The following is a 27,807-nucleotide window of genomic DNA, read 5'->3' as shown; positions in this document are numbered from 1 at the left end:
GGAGAAGCAGGCCTCCCACTGAGCAGGGAGCCCGATGTGGGGCTCGATCCCAGGACCCTGGGACCATGACCCGAGCCGAAGGCAGACGCCCAACGACTGAGCCACCCAGGTGCCCCACAACAGAAGGCTTATTAAAACTCAACCTTATAAATTAAACTGTGTCTTATAAACTGGCAACAACTTTGTATTTACCCATGTGATGAAGAACTCTTGGATCCATCATTTTGGCCATTTGTTGATTCAGTTTTGCCATCTGCGACTGACTCACATTCTTAGACATGTCACCACCTGAAAAAAAAAGGTTTTGAGTCAATGTAGAATGCAATATAATCAGCGTATCATAGAAAGTTTAATGAACTGAGTAAAATTTTTAAAAATCACCCATAACCTTACCACCCTAACACATTATTTCTATTTGTACATATTCCCTTCTAATCTTTATCTCAATTACATACATATTTTTGAGAACATGAAGATTTGTATATATCTAAGAAGCTGTTAAAAATAATGAAAAGCTTCAGAGAATGGAAAGACCAATAATGCAATTCCATTTACCAATGAATTTCCACCCACTTAACTGAAACTCCACAGTAAAAAAGGAAGCCAATAAAAGTGATGCATTCTGAGGCAGACCAGATAAGAGCATCCTTTAGAGAAAAGCTGCTGTGGTCTCAAGAGACAGGAAGCAAAACAGATCATCGATGCAACAACAATAAGTAAGTAGAGTTGCTTCAGGCAAAATTATTTCAAAGGAACATTAACTCTGGTACTTCTCAAAAGCATTATGAAAATGAACTTCAAAGCTGGCTAATCTGAATAAAAAATATGCATTAAGAAATATGAATAAAAGATATGTTTTTAGAAAACAGGATAAAATCTGTAAAAAATTTTTCATGATTAATACATCTGTGTAAGATGTGAATTCTGTGTCCGTTGGTAAAGTGTCACAAGTATTTGTTTCTGAGGACTTAAAACTTCTAAAAAATATTAAGAGTTTGGTGTGACAAGACTGTGCCACATCCACTGCCCATTTCATCTTGATTGTGCCTTTATTGAGCAATCAATCAATGCTTAGATAAATGGATCTACAGTAGTTCTTTCAAGAATGGTCAGCTCTCTCTAAAATAAATAAATACATCTTTAAAAAAAAGGCCTTGGGTGCCTGGGTGGCTCAGTTGGTTAAGCCACTGCCTTCGGCTCAGGTCATGATCCTGGAGTCCCGGGATCAAGTCCCACGTCGGGCTCCCTGCTCAGCGGGGAGTCTGCTTCTCCCTCTGACCCTCCCCCCTCTCATGCTCTCTCTATCTCATTCTCTCTCTCAAATAAATAAATAAAATCTTAAAAAAAAATACCTTAAAAAATAAATAAATAAATAAATAAATAAAAATTAAAAATAAATAAATAAATAAATAAATAAATAAATAAAAGGCCTTAAAAAAAGTGGCGCCTGGGTGGCACAACTGGTTATGCATCCAACAGGGTTTCAGCTCAGGTCATGATCTCAAGGCCATGAAATTGAGCCCCATGTTGGGTACCCCCCCCCCAACTCAGCTCAGCGTGGAGTCTGCTTGAGATTCTCTCTTCCTCTCCCTCTGCCCCTCCCACTTGTGCTCTCCTTCTCTCTTTTTTTAAAGACTTTATTTATTTGAGAGAGAGCAAGAGAGAAGGAGAGAGAGAGAAAGCATGAGCAGGGGGAGAGGTAGATGGAGAGGGAGAAGCAGACTCCCTGCTGAGCAGGGAGCCGGATATGGGGCTTGATCCCAGGGTCCTGGGACCATGACCTGAGCCAAAGGCAGACACTTAACCAACTGAGCCCCTCTCTTTCTCTCTCTAAAATAAATAAATAAATTACAAAAAAAAAATAGGGTTATTTGGGAAAGATGTTAAACTGACATGTGTTTAATAATCACTATCTGAAATAGCATGTGATGTGAAGAATTATAACCAGTCTTAAACATGTTTGTCTAACTTTTCTCCCTGTCACAGAAAAGAAAACAGCATAGGGTCGCCTGGGTGGCTCAACTGATTAAGCCACAGACTCTTGATTTCAGCTCAGGTCGATTTCAGGGTCATGAGATTGAGCCCCACATCAGGCAGTCACTTGAGATTCTCTCCCTCTGCTCCTCCCCCACTCACATGCTTGCATGCTCCCGTGTTCTCTCAAATAAAGAAAGAATTAAATAATAAAATCTTAAGAAAAAGAAAATAGCATATAACAAGCAAAGAAAATAAGAAAAGTGTCAAAGACAAAAGAGATAAAAATTATATCAATACTCATCCTTTTTAGAAAGCTATTCAGTAGTATTGCTTCATCTTTGGAGATTATCTAATCAGTATATTTTGAAATAATAAGTTCACTTTAATAGTGTTTATAATACAGAAAAAAATTTTAAGAGAGGGTTAAGACAACTGTGAAAAGTAAACTTATCTTTTTACCTTACACAATACACAGCAAAATAAATTTCAGATGGGATAAAAAGTTAAAAACCTAAAAAATAAAACCAGAACAAGTAGAAAATATAGGTGGGTACTGTGGTATCAGCAAGGGGAAGGCTTTTCTGAGCATAATAGAAATCAAGAAAATGATAATCAGGCGTGGCTACACTAAAAATGAAAGCTTCCATTCACTAAAAAATACAAATAAAAATAAAAGGCAAATGAAAACTGGGTAAAATATTTGCACACATAAACCAAGGATTTTGAAGTGTTACTACAAAGCAACAGGGGGCGGAAAATGAGACAAATGAACAAGGAACCTAAGGGGTAACTCACAAAGGAAATCCAAACTAATAAATGTTTGAAGAGATGTTAAACTTGAGTAGTAATCTAAAAAACACCTACTAAAAGAAACATTTGATCATTAAATTGGAAATCTTTTTTTTAATCTTTTTATTTTTATTTTTTTTAGATTTTATTTACTTATTTGACAGAGAGAGACACAGCGAGAGCAGGAACACAAGCAGGCTTCCTGCCGAGCAGGGAGCCCTATGAGCGGGGCTCGATCCCAGGAACCTGGGATCATGACCTGAGCCGAAGGCAGATGCTTAACAACTGAGCCACCCAGGTGCCCCGGAAATCTTAAATTATTACAAAATTTATTCAGCGAGGACTATGTATCTGATCAAAGCAGACAAAATCCCTGGCTTCCCAGAAGACTGCACAGGAACTGATGTAAGAACTGATACTGATACAGCAGATGAATCAGCCTAAATATCCATCGCACAAAACAAAGATGCAAGCATAACTGGAAGAGTATTCAGTGCTTAAAAGCTGTATTTTGAAGAATATTTGGCAATATAGAAAAATAGTCATGATGTTTCAGAAGAAAGCACTAGTTATATCAAAGCACTAGTTACAGTCCTATTTGCAGTAGGACCCATAGGATTCTCTGGGGAGAAAAGGTAATGGGTGTTTTAAGTTTTTTCCATATACTTTCTTATTCTGTCTAAATTTTCTTTAATATGCATTACATCTTCATAAAAATAAAGTCATTAAGTTTGTTTTTAATTAGTGTTCATTACCTTGAATCTGAAAACAGAGAAATCACAGATCACATTCAAGAAGTACTTACAACAGAACATGAAATTCAGCAATATGTTTCCCAATACTGGCAGTACTCCCTGGCTTTAATTTCAGTTTTTCAACTTCTTTCTTTACTTTCACTATGTTAACTAATGAGGAGCCTGTTACTTTTCTTACCTTTGAAAAGTCCTTTGATACCTCCCATCTTTTTTACCATCTGTGCAAATTTGGTATATTGTGTCAAAAGTTCTTGAACATCTCTTGTTGACACACCTGATCCTCTTGCTACTCTTTGGATTCTTCCAGGTTGCTTACTAAACACCTTGGCACCATCAGTACTGTCAAGTTCTGTAGACAAGGATTAATTACTTTCATTTACATGCAACTAACATTCATTATCAAAACAGTTACGTACAAATACCATACACACACAACAATAAAATGGTGAAACCATCACCTGATTTAACAAATGTTATCACCTGCCATGTTTGCATCTGATTTTTAAACATTAAACATATTCAAAAGAACATCTATAATATTTGTAAGCTATAAAAACAATAAAAAAAATACACATGTCCTCACCCCACAGTTTAAGTAAAATAGAACATTCTGAAAACCTTTAAAACCCATGTCCACCTTTTCCATATCTCATATCCAACTGCTCCTTATACTAAAAGTATAAGGTATATTTCAAAAAAGAAAAGTGCTCACTTTAGCTCTAAATAACTATTAACATTTAAATCATAAATTTAGGCATCTAAGCAACAGAAGTAGGTAGGTTCTATCTATCATCAACGGAATAATGGTAATATTTTCCATATAATTACTACTAGTATTTTAATCCTTTCTGTGACAAAAAGAGTGAGTTAATTCCCTCCAGTGTATTTTTAACTCTTAGAATATGAGGTGCATTTCTTCTGGCTTTCGCTGTATACAATCTCAGGAATGCAATGGACTTTAGTCAAAATTTCTATTACAACTGCATTCTCTCTACAACATCCCCCAATAAATGGTCATCTAGCCTGTCTTAATATTCCCAGATGGCCCACTATCTAATATCTAAAATATAGTAATCTATGCTATTCTATCATACCTGTAATTATGGAAAATCTTTTTACATATTAAAATAAAATAAATTTGCCTGGCACCTCTTCCTATTTGCATACATGTCTCCTTGCCAGGCACAAAGAATAAGGCTTTCAAATATTTAAGAGCTACCAAGTCTCTGGTGAATCTCATCTAGGTTACAAATATCCAAATCTTTTGACTGTTCCTCTTAATAACATGGTTTAGAACTCCATTTATTTTTTTTTAAAGATTTTATTTTCATTTATTTGACAGAAGGAGACAGAGAGAGAGCACAAGCAAAGGGGAGCAGCAGAGGGAGAGGGAGAAGCAGACTCCTCACCGAGCAGGGAGTCCAACGCAGGGCTCGATCCCAGGACCCTAGGATCATGACCTGAGCCGAAGACAGATGCTTAACCGACTAAGCCACCCAGGTGCTTCTAGAACTCTATTTATTATCCTGATTTCCTAATATTTTCTAATTTGTCTACGCCCTCTAAGCATATCATTCAGAAGTGAACTGAAATCCAATACAATGTAAATAAGGAGCACATTATCTCATAATAAACTTACAGTCATTAAAACCTAAATCCATTTCATAAATGCAGCTTTTAAGCCACATCTTCACCATAAAATATTTAGGAAATATTTATTCTAAGACCTAAAGTGGAGTGAAGTGAAAGAAGACAGGCTAATACAGCACATCATGGTAAGCAGTATGACAGAATTAAACAAATGTCAGAAGGGGACATAATTTAAAGAAGAAAGGAAGTCAGGAAAGGCTCCATGTTGATGGTTCTTCTTTAACTGAGTAGTCCTAAAGGACAAATATGAGTTAAGTAAACAAGAGAAAGAAGCAAGGGACATTCTACAAAGCAGAACATATGGATGTTTAGGATAAAAACAGTTTTGGGCGCCTGGGTGGCTCAGTTGTTAAGCGTCTGCCTTCAGCTCAGGTCATGGTCCCAGGATCCTGGGATCGAGCCCCGCATCGGGCTCCCTGCTCGGCGGGAAGCCTGCTTCTCCTTCTCCCACTCGCCCTGCTTGTGTTCCCTCTCTCGCTGTGTCTCTCTCTGTCAAATAAATAAAATATTTAAAAAAAAGAAGAAGAAAAACAGTTTTGTGTAGAAGAAACCAAGCTTGATAAGAGCTGAGATTTAAGAAGTTGCAAAAGTAGGTAAGGACAAGATTATAACAGAATTTGTATGCCAGGCTTAGGAGTTTGAAATTCATCATGACAACAAGAAAGAGCCATTGAAAGAGCCTGACCCCAGAATTTTTTTTTAAAGATTTTATTTATTTATTTATTTGAGAGAGAGACAGAGTGCACACGAGCTCCCGAGCAGGAGGAGGGGCAGAGGGAAAGAGGGAGAGAGGGAATCTCAAGCAGGCTCCACACCCAGCACAGAGCCGGACATGGGGCTCGATCTCATGACCCCGAGATCATGACCTGAGCCGAAACCAAGAGTCAGATGCTCAACCAAGTGAGCTACCCCTGGTCCCAAAATTTTTTATGTTTAGAAAGACCATTCTTGTGGCAGTAAGGAAGACAAATTAGAAAGAGAAGTGAAAAAGTTGAAAGGGAAATGTTAGGAAGCTACTGTATAACAATCTAGGTAAGAAATAATGAGTGTGTGAACTAATGTAGGGGACTCAGAGACAAAGGGAAGAGGGAAGATATGAGAATTATTTAGCAAGTGGAACTCACTAAACCTAAGGTAATGTTAAGGTTCCTATATTCCACTAGAAGTGGTAAAAAACTAATAGAAATAAACTGTGATAAGTTTAAATGCATATACGTATTGTAATACCACACAGTTCAATATGTATGCATATTGTAATACCTAAAGCAACCATTAAGAAAATTATTTTTTAAAATACACTCAGAAAAATTATAGGTACTAAATAACCTATAAATAACAATTATTCTATAATAATTATAGAATACTAAATAACATTCAAGTAACTCAGGAAAGTAGAAAAGAAAAATCAGAACAAAAATCGCAGGGAACAAACAGAACAAAAAATAAAATGGCAGAACTAAATCCTAATATATCAATAATATATCCGCTAAAAGAGAGTATATGAGAATGTGTTAACAGAAAAAAAATAACCCAATTACATGCTGTTGACATAAAACTCACTTTGAATATAATGATATAGGCAGGTTAAAAGTAAAAAGATAGAAAAAGATAAACAATGCAAACAACTGATTAAAAGAAAGCTATATTAATATTAGACAAAACAGACCAGGGACAAAGGAGGACATTACATACATAATGACAAAAAGATCAATTCACCAAGAAGACCTAACAATCCTAAATGTGTACTGTACCCAACAAAAGAGCTTACCAGACATGAAACTTATAGAACTAAGAGGAGAAAAGTTAGGTACTTCAATACCTTCATCTCCATAATCAACAGAACCACTAGACAGAAAATCAGCAAGGATATAAATCTAGGTTGACCCCAGTTTCTAGCTTGGGTGACTGAGTAGATAGATCTCTATCAGACAGATGGAAGTGTCACTCACCAAGGGAGAAAACTACACTTTGGATCCGTGCCTCAGAAAACTTTCAAACCTGTAAATAGAGATGTCTGTCCACCATTTAGTGAGCATCTAGAAAAGAGGTGGTCCAGCTCTTGAGCCAGAAAGCCTGAGTTTGACGCCCAGTCTCTCCATTCTGTAGCTAGCATCCTTGGGCAAATTACTCAACTTTCCTGTATCTCAGTTTCCTAATCTGCAAAAGCCAGATAATAATGGCTTTTAACCCCAGAACTGTCCCTTGAGAGTTACTATGATGATTAGATGGGTTAATATATGTAAAGCACTCAGGACAGAGTAAATACTCTAGATATGGCTGCAATTATTAATTCTACATACAAAACTTTTTGTGGTGTTGAAGATACAGAGATGAGAAAGACACAATCTTATTTGGGTTACTATGAAAGCCTAGAGCTCAGGAAAGAGGTAGAGACTACAAAAAATAATCGGTCAAGCAGCAGAGAAAGCACAGAAGTGGATGAATTATTCAAAGAAAATGAGCAGAATGAGAAGAAACATTGGCTGAGGACAGAACCTGTAGTATATAGTCACTTTAGGGGCAGGGTGAAAAAGTGACTGAGTTAACAAGAAAGGTAAGGGTAAAATTGGGGAGATGGTATAACAGAAGCCAAGAAAAAAAGGTGATTAACAACAGCCAATGTTGTAAAGGTCAAGAAAAAGACTGAAAAAAATTCACTGGAACAGCCCAGTACGTTACTGGAAATCTTTGTATGGTCTATTTCCACATAGTGGTGGGGACAGAATTCAGATTTCAGTAGTTTGAGAAAAATACCAACTGTTCTTTCAAGAAGTTTGACTGAAAAGAGAAAAAAAGAGTAAAAAAGCATGAGGGAGAAGTACAGCCCAGAAAATGTGAAATTAAGAATGTTTATATGCTGATGGGGAAGAAAAGTCAGTAGGTAAGAAGAGACTGGAGATACAGGGAAGTATTTTATTGAGGGTATATCTTCCCTCTTCTTCTGCTTACCCCTCCCCCACTTGTGCACGCACACGTTCTCTCTCCCCCCACCAAAAAGAGACTGAAATCCTGAGAATTTCAGTGCAAAATAAGTTTGTAAACATTGCTTAAACTATCTCTCTTACAGGTTTCCAATTCATGTTAGCATATGAGAGTTCTGAGGAAACTTATAATAAATAAACTTAATAGTTTTTTAACCCAGAATTCCCCCAAATTTATTTGACTACAGAACTCTCGAGTGATTTCTATCATCATCATGAAGAACAAGTGTTCTTTGGAGAATACTGGAGAGTGTTTGGAGAAACACTGTACTAGACATTTCTCTCTATGATGAAGTCAATCCAGTAGTCATAACCCTTTGAGTAAGAGCTTTCCAACAGCTACAAATCTACCTAACTATAATCTTCCATTCTAAATTTTTTGCCCATCTTGTCCACAAGAACACAGTGAAACTATCCACTTGCAAATATTCAGAACATTGTCCTCTAGATCAAGTAATCTGCCATCTTACCTTGGTCATTCATACTATCCATTATCGTCATTAATTTCTTTAGCCTTGCCATTGACTCCTGTTCATTTCCTTTGCTCATAAAGTCTGTTCCAAAACCAGGGATCATCCCCTAAAACAAATATATTTAAACATAAAATCAACAATAGCTTGAGATTAAATTGTTCAGAATGTTCACATTTAACTACTGGCTTTAATTTTGAAACAAAGTTTTTAAAATGTTTTTTTACCCAAATAGCAAAAATAACGAAAGCAAATGCATCTATTCTTAAAAATTTTAATGAAAAACAGAAGAAGATAGGAAAAAAACTTTTTAGGATAACTAACCAAGATCTGACTGAAGGGGCCCATTTTCATGATATTTTGAAATTGTTCATACATGTCTCGCAATGTAAACTGACCTGAAATACAATATAAATGGTTCAGATACATTAGAGAATGTACATTTCCATTCAGTAAAATTAATCTTTTTCTTAGTCATGGGTTCATCCTGAAGCACACTCGCAAAACATCTAATCAATAAACATTCCTGAGCAGTTACTATGGGCAAGATCATAGGATGAATGCAGTGGAGAATACAGAGATACATAGACAGATTCTATCCTAGAGAAGCTTACATTCTCTCAGAGAAGATGGACAAAAACAAATATACAAAAAACTTGAAAACAAGGCAGACAAACTCTACCCACTAGGATGACTAAAAAGCCTGACAACACCAAAAGTTAAAGAAGACATGGAGCAAGCAGAACTCTCATACACTGCTGGTGAGAATGAAAAATGGCAAAAACACTTTAGAAGATTATTTGGCATTTCCTAAACAACTTGGCTGTCCACGGACATGAAAACAATAGACTATGGATGAAATACTACTCAGCAATAAAAGAACAAGCTACAGGTACATGCAACTAGATGGACGAATGTCAAAAATTTATGCTGAATCAAAGAAAGTAGGTAGGGGGGAGGACATAACTCTAGGATTTCTACAATATGGTGTACTTACTGGGAAGGAGAATGAGCAAACTTTCTAGTTAATGGGAATGTTGTTTCCTGATGGATATGGGTTATTGTGCATTTGTCAAAATTGATGGAATTATCAAGCATCTCGTTATATGTAAATTAACTTCAATTAACAACAACAATAACCCAGAGTATTTTCTATTTATGTCCTAAAGATATAACTGGAAAAGGTATTTGGGTTTAGCCATTCTGAATTTTAGTGGCAGTACAATATTTTATTTTTTTTATTTTTTAAAGATTTTATTTATTTATTTTGACAGAGAGAGGCAGCGAGAGAGGGAACACAAGCAGGGGGAGTAGGAGAAGGAGAAGCAGGCTTCCCGCAGAGCAGGGAGCACGATGCAGGGCTCGATCCCAGGACCCTGGGATCACGACCTGAGCCGAAGGCAGATGCTTAATGACTGAGCCACCCAGGTGCCCCTTAAGTGGCAGTACAATATTTTAAAGGAAATGTTAGAGCCGGTAGCTAGAAATGCAAAATTAAACAGTGGTAGAAAAAGTTAAGGCTGAAATACATATTTGGCCATTATACAGAAGTGACCATTGAAGCCATGATAGTATAAGAAATCCACTGTCATGGAACCCAAGTGAAGAGTTTGAAAACAAAAGAAAGATAACACATCCAAGGAAAAGAAGAAAGGTTACTACTTTTGCCCTTGGTGACCTCAGAAATGAGTAGAATGCTAAGAGCAGAAGCAAAATGCAGACATAAGGAGAGACCTAAGAGTCAAAAAGTAGACCTACTAGGGATACAGTTTAATGTGGTGGTGGAAGCAGTGGTAGGGCTGTTCAGTATAGATGAAGGTGGGGAAAAGAACCCACAATGAGGGATAGAATCATTCATTCAACAAATATTTATTAAAGATCTACTAAGTGCCACAAATTGTGCTAGGTACTGTAAACGTAAAAGGTGAGGAAGACAGCTATGAAACTTACCTACACCTTCAGCAGGGAAGACAGATATCTAATAACTGTGATGAATCATACAAAAATTACAGGGTGCAATGGAAACATAAAACAGAGAGTTCTAACTCAGTCCAGGGATCAGGTAAAATGTCCCTAAAGAAGGAGAGACTGAAGTATGAGTAGGAGTTAGCCAGTATGGCTGGGGAGAGGAGGGTGGAAGTAGGAAGAAGAGAGGACACCTGTCTAACAGGCAAAGGCACAGAGGTGACAGACAACAATGTACATTTAAGAAGCTGAGTAAAATTCAGCATGACTGGCACATGGAACGTTAAGAACAGCATCAAAAATGATATGGAAGATATGGGCCAGATGGTAGTCATTTTTTTTTCTTTAAGACTTTAATCTCTACACCCAACATGGGCCTTAACTCACAACTCTGAGATCAGGAGTCGAATGCTCCTCCGACTGAGCCAGCCAGGCACCCCCAATGGTAGAGTCTTTTAAAAACATTGTAAGGGCAATGGGAAGCCACTGAAAGATTTTAAGGCAGTAATTGGATCAGACTTGCATTTTTCAAAGATCATTTGGCTACGGTATAAAAAATAGATCCAAGGGGAAGAGTCCAAGAAACAGGAAGATTGTTAAAATTAGAATAAACAATCTAGGCAAGAGATAAACTTGCGTAATTGCAGGAGCTGAAGAAAAGGGAATGGAATGAAGATATTTAGGAGGGAGAATTACTAGGACAAGCTGACTGATGGGAAAAGGAAAGGGCAGAGCCAGGAAGAAATAAGAGAGTCCGGGGCGCCTGGGTGGCTCAGTTGGTTAGGCGACTGCCTTCGGCTCAGGTCATGATCCTGGAGTCCCGGGATCGAGTCCCACATCGGGCTCCCTGCTCGGTGGGGAGCCTGCTTCTCCCTCTGACCCTCCTCACTCTCATGCTCTCTGTCTCTCATTCTCTCTCTTGCAAATAAATAAAATCTTAAAAATAAATAAATAAATAAATAAGAGAGTCCGTGACAACACCCAAGTTTCTGCCTCTGGCAATAAGACTAATTAGCATTCACTGATGATAACAATAAGGTGAGACATTAGGATGGGAAGATACGGATATGCTGAATTTGAAGTGTTGATGGACCATCCAAGAATGGTCTAGTAAGCCTATCAGTCTGAAGCTCCAGAGAAAAGAGGGCCTAGCATTGATCCCTGAAGAACATCAACATTTCAGAAAGGGATAAAGGCTTTGGTAACTGACAAGGTAAGTGAGAAAAAGCAGAGGCAGGATAGTATGTGACCATGGAAACTGACAGTAAGATCATTTGGAGAAAACCGGAAATGGTCAATAATAATATATGTTGAAAGCTTCTGATTTTATACACATCAACTGATTTAATCTTCACAACTCTACGAAGAAGAGATTTAGTATTACCTATTTTTTACAGATAAGGAAATTAAGGCTAAGTAATTCGAAAAAGTTACACAGCTAAAAATAGATCAGATATAAATTCAGATATGATAGATTTAAGAACCTGAGCTCTTATTCACAACATATATCTCTACAGGAGTGGTCTTTTTAATGTGGTATAAAAAAATGTGTGCTTAATCTCATCTAAATTTCTATATATATAATATATACACACACACATAATTTATAAGTAAACAGATTAGAGTGTTCCAACTTACATTTAACCTGTTCTACTTCAAGAAACCCAATGAAAACCTCAATTTTAACCTTAAGGCAATTTGATTACAAGGAAGAAAACAAAAACACTCAATTCTACAATTGTTCACATATCTGAGATTTAAAATGATCTGCGCATAAATCATGTAGGAAATAAACATTTGACGAATTGAACTTTAATAATAGATTTATCATTTCAAACAAATTAACAGTAGCTTTATCAAAAAGAAATCATGGGAAGACATCTGAAAGCAAATGCTTTTGCTTCTCATATACCATGTTTCAACTTCTCTATAAGTGCTTCATTGTCATCCAACTTCAACTCATTGACTTTATCTATCAGTCCTTCAATGTCGCCCATGCCTACAAGACCCCAAAAAAAAGAAAAATTAACAATAGTATATGCTGCTTTACATTATACAAAATACATGCACAGAGATAACACTCCTGTGGGATCGCAGGTAAGATATTCCTACTATACTTTTCAGGTGAGAAAACCGAAACTCGAGATGTTAAGTGACAAAGCAGGGACTCCAGCCCAGGGTTTTATTCCCAATTCCATGCTCTCTAACTCTATTACCTGGTACAAAAAGTTTTACTGCCATTCCCCCTGCTATTACCACAACTACATATTTTTGTATTGTGCTCTAAAACTTTTCCGAAGAACTTTCCATCTAATAGCTCATTCCACCACTCTAACCACAAGAAGCAGAAAAACCATCACCCTTACTTTTTACAGGTGAGGAAGATAAATCATAAAAGGTAATGATTTTCCTGAATTAGTCAATGAGAGGGTGAGATTAAAGTCCTAATCTGTTTTAAATATCCATGCTATTTTCTTGGAGATTTTTCTATATCCCCACCACTGCACATACCAAGAAGCTTGCTGATGAAAGGCTGTGTTTTGAAAGGTTCAAAGTCATCTATGTGTTCCCCTGTACCAATGAAAATAATTGGACTTTTTGTGGCGGCAACTCTGCAAAGAAAAAGGTAACACGAAATAATCTCAAAAAGGCAAACAAATTTCAAAACAGATTTCAAAGTAATTAGACAAAGGTACACAGTTCCAAGTTTCTTTTCATTTGTTAAAACAGAACTATTATCAGAAAGACTCCAAAATTCTGTTTCTATTTAAACTTCTTTTATAGACCATATTAGGTCCAATACTGGAATCTATCTTTTTTTTTTTAAACTGGAGTATATATTGGAATATATTTTCAATGATCAATAAGAAAGCCATAAATACACAGACACAGACAGACAGACAGACACACACACACACACACACACACCATATGACCAAGACATAGGACAATAGCATCAATGACACTTACGCACTGAGCGCACCACCTCCTTTTGCGTGGCCATCAAGTTTTGTCACTATGACGGAGGCTACATCTACTTTATCTTTAAAAGCCTTTGCCTGGGCTTCACAAGCCTGCCCAATGGAGGCATCCATCACATAAACAATGTTATCGGGTTGCTGGAAAATTTAAGTAAGAAAGAAACATATTTTTACTGCTCTTAAGCAAATTTCCTCATTAGAAGCTATAGAAAAATATTTATTATAAGTAATTATTCATAAAATCAATAAATACTTATTGAGGGAGTACTATGTATTAGGCACCATTTAGGTCCTGAGACAAAGAGATAAACAAGAAAACCCTTGTCCTTGTGAGACTTATATTCTAGTCAGAAGAGACAGATAATAAATGGGCAAGTAAACATTTCAGATGTACAATTAAAATGGGATAGAGAATATCAGTTTTGAGGTGTGGGAGACTTCTTTAGGTAGGGCGGCCACATGAGGTCTTTCCAGAGATAACATTTGAGATGAGGCCTGAATAAAGAGGAAAAAAGTTATCCAAAGGTCTGGAGGAATCACATTCCAGGCAAAGGGAATACTAAAAGTAAGTAAGAGGAAAAAAGTTGAAGAGTGTGCACTAAAACCAAAATGAGTAAAACAGTTCAGGTTATTTCCCTTAGTTCTGCTCAACTAGGTCAAAATAATGTCATGGCGAAAAAGAAACTTACTAGCATTAACCATTAGCTAAAGAATTACTGCCAACTCCTCAATGGCAAAACATGGGCTCATGGGCAAAATACATTCTACAGATTATCTAGAAAGTGCTTCTTTTCTCTAAATTATTTCCATCACAATTTTAAAGAGACCAAATGATCATTAATATTTTTAAATGCTTCATTTTGAAAATCCTTCAAAATTCATCTAAAGTAAATGTCCCAATTTAATTTAAATAATTTACAGAAAGAAAATTCAGTAGAGGGGCGCCTGGGTGGCTCAGTCGGTTAAGCGTCTGCCTTCAGCTCAGGTCGTTATCCCAGGGTCCTGGGACTGGGCCTGAGTCAGGCTCCCTGCTCAGCTGGGAGTCTGCTTCTCCCTCTCCTTCTGCCCCTCCCCCTGCTCCTTCTCTCTCTCTCTCCCTCATTTCCTCTCTCTCTCAAATAAATAAATAAAGCCTTAAAAAAAAAAAAAGAAACTGTCCTAGTAACAGAGGCTGAATAAAGCATTTTTTTAAAGAAATCAATAGATATTAAAAGTTAATTCTAAATTTTTCTTTTTTTTCTTATATATACAATAAGATGATTGAGAAAGGAAATTTTTTTTGATACTTAACTCATGAAAATTTCATATCTAGTGTAGAGAAGGTTAAGTCCTTACCATACAGATATACAGACTGAAAATAGAAATAAATTACTTGGCATACAGACAAAAAATAATTTATATGGATCTTAAACTCAATCAGGCGTTGTAATTAAATTAACCAAAATCCTTACAATGTTGTTAAATTGAAAGTTACTTACTATAGCATTAGCAACTTGAAGCATTTCTTCAAACAAAGAGTCTTCCTGTTTATGGCGGCCACTTGTATCAACAATAATAATTTCAAAATTTTCATTTTTGAATTTCTCCACTCCTTCAGAGGCAATGATAACAGGATCCATTTCTGTATAGCTATTTAACAAGGACAAATGATTTAATAACAACTGCAGAACAAAACTTTCAAATACTAATTTGCAATTGTTAGTGTACCTTTATTCAGAAAAAGTCATAATGATCACAATTTCAATTTAGAAGAAAAAATCTAATATTAAAAACAGCAAACAAAATGATAAAAATTAAAAATAAAGATAGCAAACCACTTCCAGAGCAGCATAAAGCAATATCCAGTTTTCCAATTACAAAATCCTATGTGATTCTGCTGCATGTCTTATCTTGAATGAATTGTATTTCCCTCAAATACTTTTTATATTTTCTTTACTAAGTGAATGTTTCACACATGCTTTCCTGTTTAACACCCTTTTGCAAGCATTTTATAAAACCACTAAATATTCTTGTAAAACATGACTTTTAGGCTGTATAACATTCCATCATATGGTTATACTATCATTTATTAAAGAAATGCCCTACTGTTGGTCATTTGAAGTATTTCCAATTTCTTAGTATTAAAAATATAGTCAATATAAAGAGTTCATAATGTTGTTTCTTTGAAATTGTTATGACATACTCCTACAGCTTGAATTTGGATCAAATGATCTGATAATTTAGGCTTTTGGTTTCTTTTTTGTTGATTTTGATGGGAGTTCCCTGGGACTCCAGGATTTGGATGTCTGTTTCCTTCCCCAGATTAGGAAAGTTTTCAGCTATTATTTCCTCAAATAAATTTTCTGCCCCCTTTTCTCTCTCTTCTTCTGGGACTCCTACAATATGAATGTTATTACATTTAATGGGTAAGCTTTTGGTTTCTAAAAGGAAAATGTCTTCCATAAAAGTTTAATTTCATTCCTAATTTAACCACATTTTCATAATCCTCAAAAATCTTTTAACTTTAAAATCAAGAAATGAGATCGTATTTTAATCTGCACTGTTTTCAGAAGTGGCAACTTTTTTTTTTTAAGATTTTATTTATTTATTTGACAGAGAGAGACACAGCGAGAGAGGGAACACAAGCAGGGGAAGTGGGAGAGGGAGAAGCAGGCTTCCTGCAGAGCAAGGAGCCCAAAGCGGGGCTCGATCCCAGCACCCTGGGATCATGACCTGAGCCAAAGGCAGGCTTAACGACTTAGCCACCTTAACGACTGAGCCACCTAGGTGCCCCAGAAGTGGCAACTTTTTATACAGATCAATGCTGTCAAATGAAAAGACGTATGTTAAAAAAAGTTTTCCCTCTAAATTAACAATAATAATCAGATAGGAAGGCATTTAATAAGAAAATGTGTGAGATTTAAATGAAGAAAATTACTATATTTAAGGACATAAATTTTAAAGCAAAAATGACATAAAAGTTCTCAAACTGAACAATACAAATATAGTAAAGGTGTCAGTTCTCCACTAAGTTAATTGGTTTCAATGTAGTTCTAACCAAAATTTAAGGAGATTTTGGAACTTAATAAGGAATTTTAAAATTTAATCTAGGAAAATAAGCAAGTGAGAATAGGCAAGAGAATGTTGGTAAAAAAGAGATTACCATTACCAGATATTTTTAAATATGCTAAAAAACAATTAAAATTTATAAATGTACAAAGAAATATGATCATATACAAGTATACAATGGAATTGCAATGATGTCATAAAAAAGAATTACCTTAAACAGTATATGGTCTGTTCTAGAATTCTTCTAATCCCATTTTTTTATAAATGTGTTACTGAAGTACAATACATTTATATAGAAAAGTTGCACAAATTGTAAACTCAGTGGATTTTCACAAAGCAAACACACCCAGATCAAGAAACAACATAACCAGCACCACACTCCCTCCCAAGAGTAACCACAATCTTGTCATAAGATCCCATTTGTAATCAACTCTATAGTGGTCTACTGATATACAGTAAGATGCACTATTTTAAGTGTTCATTTTGATGAGTTCTGACAAATTTACATATAACCATTATCACAGCAAAGTACAAAGCACTGTAGACTCCATTTCAATTTAAAATTATCTATCTATATCTGTGTTTTCGTTTGTACTGACACTGAAAAAAAGCACAGGTGGACGTGCTAAAAACTGGGAAGTGAAACCGTTTAGTGCTTTCACTTCTTTAAAAATTTTAAGCAATACAGATTAAAAAAAAGAAAAAAAGAACAAATGATAATATAACAAATGGTCCTGTATATACCACCCCCTAAAATAGATGCTAATATGTAAATTTAAAGCAGAGATACAGTTCAAATTCTTCCTCAGTCCCACTCCCTTCAGTCCTCCCAGAGGAAACAATGATCACTAATACTTTACTCCATACATGTATGTTTCTTAAATTTACATAAGCAAGGAGAAATTATTTAATAAATGGTATTGAGAATACTGTTTTAAAATGCTCTGGCTTTGGCCAATAGTTAATTATCAGCTAAATTATTTACAAATTTTGAACCCTAGGGATACAACTGTTTATTATCACTTGATATTTTCTTATCCCTTGATTTTTAAATCTATATTAGAAACAGTTCTTATCCTAAAAATAAAATTCCTATTAGAAATCATAAAAAAACTAAAAGAAAAAAATTTTAAATAAAGAATATAGGGTAAGCCAAAGTTCATTAGCATTTCTGGCCAGCCAAAAAGTAGAAGGCAATGACTAACAAAATGATATCATTCATTAAATTACCTCAAATTTTTGCTTCTTTTAACTTCCTTTCTAAGAAACCAATTATATTAACAATGTTAAGAAAAATGCTATCCCCTGAAAAAGTCCTAAATTCAATCTAGACTTGATTCTTTTCATTAATCATTCTAACATGTATAAACTCCTAATTGAACTACTATATCAAATGAAAGACCACAATGATGAGAATCTCTATCTGAGATAATTATAAATTATACACTATTTTAGGATGATCAAACACAAACTTTTTAAAATTATGTATTGAAGAAACAGACAGTATGGAATTCACCAGTGTGTTTAATCAAGGAATGCTTCAGATAGGTCTTAAAAGAAACAATAGGAATAGGGAAGTAAGTGAGAAAGCATACAAGGCAGGATGATAAGTACAGGCAGATTATAAACTAAACAATGTCTACTCTGATCTATCAGGCTGGATCAGAAGAGTCATGTTATAATAATAAAAGATAACAATTTATTAATTATACCCCCCACTTTGTTCCAGGAAGATTTAAACTTCTAAGTAAATATTAAAACGTGACCAGGTAGCATAAAATAAAAACTCAGACAAGATGAGACACATGAGGGAGTTATCAAAATAAAAACCAGAAACCTACCTTCCATAGAATGGAATTCTTGCTTTGGTAGCATTCTGTTTTAGTTGGTCAAAAGCTCCTGTAAGATAAAGAGTTAATGAGTCCTCAAACTTGAAAATAAAAATTACAGAGAATGGTTTTCAAATTTCAACACATTACCTGCTCTGAATGTGTCTGCACATATCAAACAGGTCTTCCAACCTTTCCTCTGGTAATAATATGCTAACTGGGAAAAGAACATTTAAAAAATACAGTATCAATAACTACAAATTATTATACACATAATTTTTTTTCTGTTTACCCTTGTTATTTAAAGATTAAAGTAAAACTGCTCATATTCTCCTGAAAGTAGTATTATTACACTGTTTTAAGTTTTTGTGTGAATTCCAGTTAGTTAACAAATAGTATTACACTAGTTCCAGGGGTACAATATAGTGATTCAACACTTCCATACGTCACCTGGTGCTCATCACAGCAAGTGCCCGCCTTAATCCCTAACACCTATTTAACCCCTCCCCCACCCACCTCCCCTCTGGTAACCATCAGAGTTTGTTCTCTATAATTAAGAGTCTGTTTCTTGGTTTGTGTCTCTCTCCCCCCGCAACTTTGCTCATTTTGTTTCTTAAATTCCACATATGAGTGAAATCATATGGGTGTTTGTCTTCCTCTGACTTATTTCACTTAGCATAATATTCCATCCATGTCGGAGCAAATGGCAAGATTTCATTCTTTTTATGGCTGAATAATATTCCATTGTGTGTCTATGGTGTCACACACAGGCAGAGCCTGACACGGGGCTCAATCTCATGACCCTGAGATCATGCCCTGAGCAGAAATCCAGAGTCGGGCACTCAACCGATTGAGCCACCCAGGTGCCCCTATTATTACATTTTAAATACAGCAAATTTGCTAAAAAGTTTAAATTCTAACTGCCATCCAGTAACATTCAAAGGATATAAAATGATCAAGCAAAACATGACCATAGTGAAAAATGTTACTACTATTAATGTTAAGTAAAAACAATAACATAGCCCTCTAAGAAATAATCCTTTTCTCTTTTTTTTCTAGATTATAACATAATTGAGGCTTGTGATACAAAATCTGGTAACAAACTTGAGGCACCCAATTCTGGAGAAAGCAATGAATTAAAAATTAGTAGAAGGATATGTAAAATGAAGATCTAGATTATGTTGGGTGGGACACTGTTAAAAGGGAGCCTTGAATCCTCGGAGATAAGGTAAGCTTTCCATGTTCTCTTCTCCAAAAATCATATCCTCACTTCCTTAAAGATAGGACAGTCTCTTTGGTAAAAGAAATAGCATAGTTATATAAAAGTCTACCATTCTTACAAAGAGCAACCACAAGGGAGACTCTGGGATTCTTTCTTATCGTACAAAAAGCTATTACAAAAACATAATAGATATATTGAGTAACACAAAATTGTAAAGCAACAAAACTAGCCTGGTTTTAACATAAAACTTGATTTATACAAACATATCTTCTCCAGGGCTTTTTTTTTTAAGACTAATTTACCTTTTTTATTTTTTTATTTATTTGAGAGAGCATGAGAGGGCGAAGGGTCAGAGGAGAAGCAGACTCCCCACTGAGCAAGGAGTCCTATGCGGGACTCGTTCTTGGGACTACAGGATCATGACCTGAGCTGAAGGCAAGTCGCTTAACCAATTGAGCCACCCAGGTGCCCCATGTATAATTTACCTTTGAACATGTTGTTGTTTTACCACTCCCTTGCAATCCAACAAACATGATCACATTCTGTTTTCCTTTAGTGGGTGTCCATGCTTTAACTCCAGGGTCTACAAGCTACAAGGGTACCAAAAATAAAATAAAAATAAAATCAGGTTAACATATGCTTACACCCAAAACTCCTCTCTCCACAACTTCTAAATTGTAAAAATAATTTAAAGACATTTTAGTATAAAAGGCAACAATAATCCTACCATTCTAATACACATTTACTATTTCCCTTAGTACACACATAGTGAAATTTAAGAATATAAAATAATGCATTGCAAAGTCATAAGCAAGCCTATACTCCCAAACTAATTCAGAGAAAGGCTCTCAAGACTTTTTTAGAATAAGCAGGAGTGTGAACAGTGAGACCAAGTTTGAGCCAAAGGAGCAATCTACATCAGCACTGCAGAAATATAAAAATATATGTGCAGGCCGCATATGAACTTTTAAATTGCTAGTAGTGACATTAAAGAAAGTGAAAATAAGTGATATTAACTTTAATACTTTATTTAACCCAATATATTAAAATGCCATCATTTCAACATGTAACCTATATTTAAAAATTAATGAGATATTTTATATTCCCTTTTCTCATATGAGGTCTTCAAATTTGGCATCTTTTTCAAACTTATAGCACATCTCAATGTGGACTAACCAAATTACAACTGCTCAATAACTACATGGGGCTAGTAGCTGCCATATTGGGACGACACTTATCTTCATGTTGAGTTTAATAAATGCATATGTATGAGCAAAATTACAAATTATATGTGAAAGATTTTCCAGATCAGTCAGATGTCAAATCCTCCAAGGCCAAAAACCTACTGTTCTATGAAGTTACTATATTTAGAGGGCTAGTAAAAAATAATCACCAATTTCATGAGTCAGTGGGAAATTAAGGTTCATATATGGATAGCCCCCAAACTGATAAGCATGAGGCCTTTTTAAAGTTCATTTTAAAAAACAATTCCTTTGCAAGTCAGTTGTTTAGAGCTGGAAGCATGTACCTCCACATGATAATAAAGCCATAATTGCAGTTAATGCCCTAGATCGGAGACCGGCAAACTATGTGTGAATAAAGTTTTTATGGAACATCACCAAACCCATTCATTTACTGTTTTGTGCTACAACAGCAGAGCGGGGTAGCTGTGACAGAAATCATATGGCCCACAGGCCTAAACTATCTAGTCCTTAAGACAAAGTTTGCAAAGCCCATGTGAAACAATACCATAAAGATCACATAGTCCGTATTATACCTGAATTTCAAGGAAAGCCATGTGGTAACAAAGGGAGGAAAAGAGAACACATTTTGTTATCTCTTTTCCAGGCACAGGCCTAGCCTTAAGGAAACTTCTGAAATAGGCACAATCTATCTTAAACGTAAATCCACTCTCCCTCCTCCTAGATCTTTTCAGACACTCACACTACCCTATATTCACCTCCGGTCTCCATATCTCACAGCAGAAGCACTCAGCTCTCTATGAACCTAAATTTGGAACATATGTGTTTTAGTGACTAATTATTTTATAAATCTAATTTCTATTCCTCCTGTGCCCTAGAACAGCAGTACTTTTCAGTGTCAGGACTCCTTTATAATTATAGTAGTTTTTAAGGTGAGTTGCAATGTAGAATCTGAAACCATATAAACTTCATACTCCATTACATTAAAATCTGTTATTCTATCTTGCACTTTGAATGCATCTTATGCTGGTGCATGATTGCATAACATCATATATTAGTCACTGACACATTTCACTACACAACATCAAAAAAAATTATTATATCATTACTGATCTCATCAGAAATGTATTGGGATCCTGTCAAACTCATGGTGGAGATACAAGTTTTTAGTTTTCACTGGAAAGCTCAATTTTATCACTGGCCACAATATTGTTACTTATTTGCCTTAAAGTGACAGGCTCACTTTACTTGAAAATCTTACTCAAGTCTGAATTACCACAGATTATCTGTCTGTTGTTTGTTGACATAAAAATGGTGTTTTATGAAAGCAGCTAGCTCAGCTTGCAATCAAATAATCACCTTCCTCAAGACAACCATCAAATTTCAGTATGCAGCAAAAGAGCTTTCTGTATACTTCTCATTTCATCCCACAAAATCGTACAAAGATGTGTATACTCAGGGGTTAAGATTTAATACAACTAATAACTTCTACTGCTCCATCAAGGGCATTCTTAAGTAAAACAGGCTTCCCACCCCGCCCCCCCGCAAGTGTGTACTAGTAAAGAGTACAATGACTACTAGTATAGTTTGCTACTACTGCCTTGACTCATGCTAGGGAATTTTACCCACCACTGCTTTTGCACTACTGCTGCAAATATCAAACAATAAAAAAGGCAAAAAAAGGCAAATAATGTCTTAGTATTATTATTGCCTTGTACATCACTGCTCTAGACAATAAGCTTCTGAGTATAGGGACCAGTCTAAATTATCTCTATCAGCAGCATCTGACATATTGCCTAGAATAAAGTTGGTACTCAATAAATACTTCTTAACAAAGCAGTTAATGCACCAGAATTGAATACAGATGCCAAACCCTAAAAACAGAAATTTTCACTCACCCTGCACTGACCTCAGGGGACATATGAAAAGCAAACTGGAAATAACGTGAGGAGTCCTACAGGAGTTTGGAGATCAGACCTGTGTCTGCCACTAACTAGCTGTCTCATTTTTCTCAACTGCAAACTGAGAAGTATGACTGGAAAATTCTCTGACCTCTTTTAGGTCTGAATTTCTTTTTTTTATTAATTAGTCTACAAGACTACATGGAATGATATAACCATCTGAGATACGAGACTTTTTCAAAGTACCAATCCAGCTCTGCTGAGACCAAAGGAGTAAATGAAACTAGTCACACAATAAATGGAAAAATACTAGAAGACCACTAGCAGACATCTGTTCCTCTACAAAAATTTTTTTTAGTTCCTTCCTTCCCCCCCTACCATTGGACCCATACATATTTTTTAAAGCTCTAAGATTTTCACCATAATTTTCATGACCACAGCAGTAATATCAGTTCTAAGGTGATACAAGGCAATAGGCTATATTTACTACTTGCAAAATAAAATCTAGGCAAGAGTCAGGATATCTGGTCTTTTCAAAGGGAATTCTGGACACAATGAACAGTTCAGGAAAGAACACTTCTCAAGAGTGACTTTCCGTACAAAAGTAGGACCTTCAATAGGCAAAACCTGATATTAAAGAGGATAAACTCAAGAGAGGCCCTTCCATCAATTAATCTGTAGTGAAGTTTTACTTTTCATAACCTGGCTTTGGGAATTTTTGCAGGAACAGTACTAGCCTTTCATATCTATACTCAGAACTTTGTATTCAGAAAAGTCTATAATAAAAATAGGCCCCTTTAGAAAAGTTAATAATCCTTCAATTAATATTTTTAATAGAGATGAATATTCTATAAAAACATTAAAAAGTATTCTGAAATAGTATTCCTGTTTGCAGTGCTAATGTATTTTTACCCACTGGACTCTACGGAGAACCATAGCACAGTCCTGATATACTTTTACCTTCACAAGTTCTTTAAATACAGCGTGCTGAATCATTTTTCTTTTGTTAAGACCAGATGCCATCTCTTCAAGATCAATAGCAGACCTTCAAGATGATGGTTTTTGTGGGTAGGAGAGAGAAAAGTCAGTTAAGACACTCTGAAAAAAAGTTTCTGCTCCAAAAAAATGTAAAAATACTCAATCATTCACATTAATAGTCTTCTGATTAGCATGTATATAATTACTATAGATTCCTAAGTCTATATCATAAAGAATTTACCATGAAATATTAGATACCAGACTGGGGTTAGTTTTTCAAGGCTTTCTTTTGAACTCATATCACTGCAAAGTATTAATTTTATTTATTTTTACAGCATATATATTTTATACATTTTTACATACAGCAGAAAATAGGATTGCTTTCTCTAGTTCTAAATGTTTAAATGCTAGTAGTTCTACATTTACTACCCAGTCTAACAATATGAAAAGGAGAAATGGCCTGAATATGACAAGGGCTAGGATTCAAACAGTTAATTGAGGGGCCTGTATTCTATGTGCCCTGCCCCAGTCGGTGCCTCTCCCAAAGAACACAATAACTGAGACAACACACATTACTCCTTCATTCAGATCCGGAAAGAAAAACCAAAAGGAGAACAAGAACGAATACAATTCTCCAATAATGAAGGAGGCTGATTAATGTCATCTTAAGCCTGAAGAGGATAAAATGGCACCACTTTTCTATGAAGAACTGTTAAAAGGCTTTTATATTAAAATACTATACTGTGCATGATTGAATCTATCCAAATAAAGGAGTAGTAAAATGGAAAGAAATCCATAATTAAATGAAAGCCACATGTAGTTTATTCTTTGAAACATCATTATGGAAACACACTATCGATGCAATCTTGAAACATATGAGTTCTATTCTTTCCAAATGCTGTATAGCAGAAACGTTTCATGATATAGCAGACTTTTCTAGTTAGCTCTTCATCTCAGTAAACTCAATTTAGTTTGCCTGGTTTTTACCTGATTAATTTAACTTACTTAACATTTTCTCTTAGTTGCTTCACTAGTTTAATATTAACATCTGCTTCCAATAATGCTGTACATACTTCTTTTAGCATAGCATTTAGTACCTGCAAATAAATAATACATAAAAATTGAACATTCCCAGTGTGTCATTTCAATTGTATAAAAACAATGGCTGATCAGTCATCATATACTATCATAGCTTAATAAAAACAATACTACACTGTTAGAGAAAAAAAAAAGTTTTCAATTAGCCTCAGAGAGGTAATCTTAGCAGATGTGTAATCATTTTGTCAAAATAAGATATTCCATTTAGTTGAAATCTTGCCATTTGCAACAATGTGGATGGAACTAGAGGGTATTATGCTAAGCGAAAGAAGTCAATCAGAGAAAGGCAATTATATGATCTCACTGATACGCAGAATTTAAGGGACAAAGCAGAGGATCATCAGGGAAGAGGAAAAAATGAAACACGACGAAACCAGAGAGGGAGACAAACCATAAGAGACTCTTAATCTCAGGAAACAAACTGAGGGTTGCCCGGAGTGGTGGGGGGTGGGAGGGATGGGGTGGCTGGGTGATGGACATTGGGGAGGGTATGTGTTGTGGTGAGCACTGGGTGTTGTATAAGACTGATGAATCACAGACCTTTACCCCTGAAACAAATAATACATTATATGTTCATTTAAAAAAAAAAAGAAAGAAAGAAAGATGGTCAAAAGGTACAAGCTTCCAGTTACAAAAATAAGTCATGGGGATGTAATGTATATGTGGTAACTATAGTTAATAATACTCTATTTTATATTTTTGAAGTTTCTGAGAGTAAATCTTAAAAGTTCTCATCAGAAGAAAAAAATTTCTGTAACTATGCATGGTGATGGATGTTAACTAGACTTACTGTGATCATTTACAATATATACAAATATCAAATCATTATGTTGTATACCTGAAACTAATATAATGTTATATATATGTCAATTATACTTCAATAAGAAAATAAAAAGTAAATCATTTGGCACATGGAAAAAAAAAATTCTATGTAAATGTAATTAATGTTAATTACTGGCAAGTAAAATGCTGTAATAATTTAAAAAAAAAAAGATATTCTATTTAGTTTTATTCAACCAAGTAGTAATTATCACAATTTTATTCCTATATTACAGTAACAATAGTAAAGACAATATGCAAGCCAAAGAAAGTTACTACACAATCGATGTTGCCATTGAACACCTTCTGTTGCTGATACACACTTTATATTCACAATATCTGCTTAATTGGATTACCAGGAAGAAAATGCAACAAAAGAAAATGACCTGGTCTGACCTAGCAGTCTTACTATTTCCACTCACAGCAGAGGAACAAAGTTGAAAAGAAAACTATCCTCCATTAATAACTCACTATCATCACATATTTGCTGAGTTACAAGGTACTGTGGTTAAAAGGTCATAAATATAAAGTCTTAAAAAAAGATGAGGCTTTTGTTGCTCAGGTAAGTACGTGTTTACACACTAAACTGTAAGCTCCATGAGGGCAGGAATTTTAGTCTGTTTTGTCACTGCTATATCCCTGGTGCCAGCAAAAAGTCTGCAAAAATGCAGGCCCTGGGGCACCTGGCTGGCTCAGTCAGTTATAGCATATGACTCCTGATCTCGGAGTTATGAGTTCGAGCCCCACGCTGGGTGTAGAGATTATTCAAAAATAAAATTTTTTTTTTTTAAGATTTTTATTTATTTAGTTGAGAGAGAGAGAGAGAGAGAGCACAAGCAGGGGGAGGGGCAGAGGAGGGAGAAGCAAGCTTCCCACTGAGTAGGGAGCCCAACGACATGGGGCTCAATCCCAGGACACTGGGATCACGACCTGAGCCAAAGACAGACCCTTAACCGACCAAGCCACCCAGGCACCCCAAAAATAAAATCTTAAAAAAAAAAAAAAAGGCCCTGGAATATTTCTTGAATAATTCCCATCTTCAACTCACTTCATACATCCTACAGAGGCTTATCAGATCTCTCTCTCATTAAAGGAGTCTGATAAAAAATGGAACTGATCTTTCATTAGAGGGATTTCTTCTTGTTAATTCCCTAGCAGCACAGTACTAAGAGCAGAGAAGTTGCCAATTCAAGCAACAGCTGTTACCCTACTTCCCACCAAGCTCTTCTCCCTGGCTTCTTTTTTCTCTACTATAAACATAAACAGCGTAAGGGTTACACAAAGGGGAAAACTGTTTGAACGGCTATTGTTTTATTTATTCTGAATCCTAAAGACTACACAATGGTTTAAGTTATGATTTATCATTTAATAATAATTATTAGAAAAAGCCCTGGATGAGGAATTAGAAAAAAGATACTAATCCTGGCTTTTTGGATAAATAAACATGTGGAACTGACTTTCTGTTGCTGTTAACTGAGAGGCTGTACTAGCTAAACTCAAAGATGGTCCCAAAATTATTTAAATCCATTAGCTTATTAAAGTATTGGTAGCAAATTCTGCATTAGATTTTTTTTCAGTGAGCACTGAGTAATGTACAGAACTGGTGAATCACTGTATTGTAAACCCGAAACTAATAGAGCACTTATATTAACTACACTGGATAAATTTTTTTTTTAAGTTCAAAAAAATTTTTTCTTTTCAAACCTCCAAGTTAGAAAGCACTTTTTTTTTTTCCTTAGAGAGAGAGGGAGAGAGAGGAGTGGGGAGGGGCAGAGGGAGAGAGAGAATCCCAAGCAGGCCCCAATCCCAGCATAGACCCTAACTTGGGGCTCGATCTCACAAACCCAACATCATGACCTGAGCTGAAATCAAGAGTCCAATGCTTAACTGACTGAGCCACCCAGGTGCCCCTAGAAAGTACTTTTTATCTATTATTTCATTTGATCCTTAAAACCATCCTGTAAGGGAAATACTGTCTTCTCATTTTATACATTAAGGAATCTGAAGTTGACTTGCCCAAATTTCTATCACAAGCTACTAAGTAGGTTGCTAAACAAGGTCTTCTAAACCAAATTCAGTACTCTCCCATTGGTACCACAAAATATAAAGTATACTTGTGGGTTCTCATCTTCTTCAATTGAT

The 27,807-nt window shown here is 35.5% G+C and overlaps 1 protein-coding gene across 2 annotated transcripts in view; it reads right to left on the bottom strand.

Annotated features, from left to right (window-relative positions):
• LOC123861521 (signal recognition particle subunit SRP54) overlaps window positions 1–27,807 on the bottom strand; it is a 68,938-nt gene that overhangs the window by 28,779 nt on the left and 12,352 nt on the right. For both annotated transcript variants that reach the window (XM_054513670.2, XM_045900705.3), the window contains exons 3-15: window positions 24,754–24,845; window positions 23,731–23,815; window positions 20,153–20,257; window positions 18,596–18,662; window positions 18,458–18,515; window positions 15,047–15,197; window positions 13,558–13,706; window positions 13,099–13,199; window positions 12,500–12,586; window positions 8,947–9,020; window positions 8,623–8,731; window positions 3,700–3,870; window positions 193–288 (exon numbers count right to left, since the gene is read on the bottom strand). In XM_054513670.2, the coding sequence (XP_054369645.1) occupies window positions 193–288; window positions 3,700–3,870; window positions 8,623–8,731; window positions 8,947–9,020; window positions 12,500–12,586; window positions 13,099–13,199; window positions 13,558–13,706; window positions 15,047–15,197; window positions 18,458–18,515; window positions 18,596–18,662; window positions 20,153–20,257; window positions 23,731–23,815; window positions 24,754–24,845 (1,345 nt within the window). The remainder of the gene's footprint in view (window positions 1–192; window positions 289–3,699; window positions 3,871–8,622; window positions 8,732–8,946; window positions 9,021–12,499; window positions 12,587–13,098; window positions 13,200–13,557; window positions 13,707–15,046; window positions 15,198–18,457; window positions 18,516–18,595; window positions 18,663–20,152; window positions 20,258–23,730; window positions 23,816–24,753; window positions 24,846–27,807) is intronic.

Source organism: Mirounga angustirostris, unplaced genomic scaffold (assembly GCF_029215605.1).
Source record: "Mirounga angustirostris isolate CCGP_5_RB_7025 unplaced genomic scaffold, mMirAng1.0.hap1 SCAF_9, whole genome shotgun sequence".
Taxonomy (NCBI): domain Eukaryota; kingdom Metazoa; phylum Chordata; class Mammalia; order Carnivora; family Phocidae; genus Mirounga; species Mirounga angustirostris.
This window is presented reverse-complemented; position numbering and strand designations above follow the sequence as displayed.